At 47.9% G+C, this 3,579-nt stretch overlaps 1 protein-coding gene across 3 annotated transcripts in view; it reads right to left on the reverse strand.

Moving 5' to 3' along the window:
* Window positions 1-443: 443 nt before the first annotated feature.
* The window catches only part of fignl1 (fidgetin-like 1), a 5,856-nt gene continuing 2,720 nt past the window's right edge, over window positions 444-3,579 (reverse strand). For 2 of the 3 annotated variants that reach the window (XM_015380128.1, XM_015380135.1), the window contains exon 2: window positions 444-2,768. In XM_015380128.1, the coding sequence (XP_015235614.1) occupies window positions 883-2,751 (1,869 nt within the window). In that variant the 5' untranslated portion in view covers window positions 2,752-2,768 and the 3' untranslated portion in view covers window positions 444-882. Of the gene's footprint in view, window positions 2,769-3,310; window positions 3,364-3,579 lie in introns of those variants that run through there. The other variant, XM_015380144.1, reaches the window with a different exon arrangement.

Genomic DNA, 3,579 nt, shown 5'->3' on the forward strand with positions numbered 1-3,579 from the left:
CTTTAATCTCACAATTATTTGAAGTAACTAAGCTCCTATTTATTATTTATATCATAAAAAAACTAAAAAACATTTCCTTCCAGTAGATAATAGAAAGTAGAAAATCGTTGGAGGAGGGAATATCGATTAGTGCTACATTTTCCCTGCAAAAAAACTAAAATAACGTGGATGTTTTTCCAAAATAAGGGGCTGGGAACAAGAAGCAACACATTGGAAACTTTGAACACTTTAATTCTGGATCAAAAACTTTGCATGGATCTAAAAGACATATTTCTGTTCTGAGCAAACAAAATGTCACAAAACGAACCAAAAAAAACATGGCACTGAATCCAAACAGTAAATCCCACTAAATATAAGTTAAATATTCGAACAAATTTCCAAAACAGAGCAGCTGTTTAAATAAATAAGACCTAAAGGAATGATTGTTTAACAGGAAACTGAACAAAAACTGGAATCAAACCCAATTCATCGGTTTGAGTTTATTACAAAAGATAAAGTCCAAGTTACTAAGCTCTTATTTATTGGAATCATAAACATTTTCTGCCAGTTGACCACAACTAGATCATAGAAAATAGAACATTGTTGGGAGAGAGAATACTGATTATTACTCTAAGTAAGGAAAACAATAAAAACTACATTTTTCCTGCTAAGACAAGCTAATTATTTCCATATTTCTAAACAGCAGCTGGTTATAAGTGGGAGATAAAGCAGGAAGCCCAACTAGACAATATCAGGTTTTTTTGCATGTAAAGTCTTTACAAATACAAAATTTAGCAATTTTGATTATTCTTTTTCTATATATATTTTTATTTTATGTTATATTTTAGTGTCTTAGCGTGTTTCAGGGCTAGCAGCCTTATGTTTGGTTGGAGCTCGTCAGATTCAGCGTCCGCATCCGAAGGTCTTGTTCCAGTCCTCGTACAGCTCCAGGTCTTTAGCAGAAACGCTCGGTCGAACCGTCTTTAAGGCTTCCTGGAAGTCGCCGTAGAGAATCGGCCTCACCTGATCCGCGCTGATGGTGGCGATGTCGCTGAGGCGTATGCCGCGTATGGGTCCAAGGGCGGCTTCCCGGCACAGCTGGGTCATGTCGGCGCCGGAGAAGCCGTCCGTGGCCGTTACCACCAGCTCCAGCTCCTGATCCCGCAGCTGGTTTTTCTCCCGCGCCATGAGGTTGGTCACGATCTGCCGCCGGGCGGACGCCTCCGGGAGCGGGATGTAGAGGCGTTTGGCCAGGCGTCGCCGCGCAGCCTCGTCGATCTCCTGGGGCCGGTTGGTGGCCCCGACCACCAGGATGCGGTCGTCGGCGGCCGTGGTGGCGCCGTCCAACTGGACCAGGAACTCCGTCTTGATCCTGCGGGACGAGTCGTGCTCGCCGTCCGTCCGCTGGGACAGTAAGGAGTCGATTTCGTCGATGAAAATCACCGCCGGCTGGTGGCAGCGGGCGATGGCGAACAGGGCTCGGACCATTTTCTCCCCCTCGCCCACCCACTTGGACGTGAGCGACGAAGCGCTGATGCTGAAGAAGGTGGCGCCCGACTGGCAGGCGATGCACTTTCCTATGAGCGTTTTCCCCGTCCCCGGGGGCCCAAACAGCAGGATCCCTTTAGGGGGCCCACGCAGACCGGTAAAGATGTCCGGGCGCAGCATGGGCCAAACCACAATCTCCTTGATGGTGGTCTTAGCGAACTCCAGGCCGGCGATGTCGTCCCAGGCAACAGGAGGGCCGTGATCCATGATCTCACTCATGATCAGCTCCACTATCTTCGGCTCAAAGTTCTTCAGACGCTCATCCAGGATTTGGGGTTCAGCGTTTGGGTTCCTACCAGCGGCGCCGTCCTCCTCCTCCTGCCGGGGGATCGGCGACACGAACTTGGAAGAGGCTCCTCGAGGCCTGTTGGCACCCAGAGATTTCTTCATGGCCGCCGCCATGCCGGGGGGGTGGGCTCTCTGCGGCTGGTAGGACTGTTTCTTCTGCTGCTCTACGATGAACTGCTCCCTGGCCGTTTTAAAGTTGCCGCCGGGTCGGGGTCCCGCTCCCCCTCGCCCTCCATACTGACCTTTCACGCCGTCGCTTTCGTCTGGGTTGTAGAAATTCTTCCGTTTGGACGGGTTTGAGGAGGGAAAGAAGGAGGACTGATGGTTCTGTGCTCCTCCTGAAGGACCAGGAGGAGCTGAGGAAGGATGAGTGAAAATGGACTGAGGTCGGACTGCAGGACGAACGTCTAAAGTTCTTGGTTTATCTGCTGATGCGTTTGTAGCGTTGCTGGCCTCAGAGCTGCAGCGTGCTGCTGTAAACCACGCTGCTTCTGACCTGGCGGGGGGACGATCACCTCTGCTGTCTTCTCCCACAGGAATGTTAGCATCCGCTGAGCCCACCGGCGAGCTTTGTCTTCCAGAACCTGCCTGAATCATCCTCTGCACTGAAGGGATCTGCAGCACGCTCTCTGCGGTGAGCGCCGACTCCCATTTGTCGCTGTGGTTCTTCTGACTGCGGGCCAGATGGAGCGCTCCCTCTGCATAGTTGTTGAGCCCAGTTTGGGGGTCATCCGAGTCCAGCACCGCAGCGTAGCGCTCCGAGTAGGTCCTGAGCAGGCTGGCCGCTCCGGCCGGAGAAAGCTGGGAGCTTGCCCATGCATACTGAATGGAGAGGATGTGGGCCCGGTAGGCATCGGCCTTCTGTTCAGGTGTGCAGCTGCCAGATGAAATGTCAAAGGACCTCCTCTGCCATTCCTCCAGGTGTGCGCCGCTCATGCCTGGCCTGCTCCAGCCTGGTGGAAGAGAGGGGACAAAACGTGATGAAAAATACATGACCTCTGTAAACGCCAGACGGACCGTGTGTCCTCTTCCTTTTGTGATAAACACAGAATGAAAAGGATCCAAAAGAAAAGATATTTTTATACAGAATTTAAAGCAAACATTTACTGACAAACTAACTGATTCGCTCCCTATCTGATTCCACAATTAGGAGCTTTGAATTGATTCCTTTCTTCAAAATGACTGAATAATTAGATTTTTTTTTTCATTGTCCTCTTAAAAATCTAATCTTTACAAACAGAAAGGTTGATATGTCTTTTAAACTGTTTTGGAAAAACCAGACAGGGTTGATTTCAGGGATTGTTACGTTTCTGGAGAAAACGTCAAACAAGCTGCTTCCTTCGGAGACAAGATGTCAGATGGATCCAAAGCCTGAGGAAACCTTTCCAACTGATACATACGGAGGCGGAAGCATCATGCTATGGGAAGCTTTTGCTGAATCATGCAGAGAAAACCTTAAATGAAAATACAGACTTAAAATCTGATAAATATTTACAAAGCTTCTCAAAGGTCGATGCTATGGAGGCCGTCCAAAAACCTCAGAGACAATTAGTGGGAGGAGCTTAAACAGATGGTGGGATGGGTCCTAAAGAAAGAAGAACACTCAGAAAAATATTTCACCCAAATTTACGTTTTTGTTTTACATAACAAATTCCCAAATACTTTTTTTTATATATCTTTAACACAAATCTACGGAAGAGGATTAGGGCCAGTGGAAAAAAAATTTAAAATTAACTGATTTTTACATTTTATTTCAATTTAGTA

Source organism: Cyprinodon variegatus, unplaced genomic scaffold (genome assembly GCF_000732505.1).
Source record: "Cyprinodon variegatus isolate N-32 unplaced genomic scaffold, C_variegatus-1.0 Scaffold11, whole genome shotgun sequence".
Classification (NCBI taxonomy): Eukaryota; Metazoa; Chordata; class Actinopteri; order Cyprinodontiformes; family Cyprinodontidae; genus Cyprinodon; species Cyprinodon variegatus.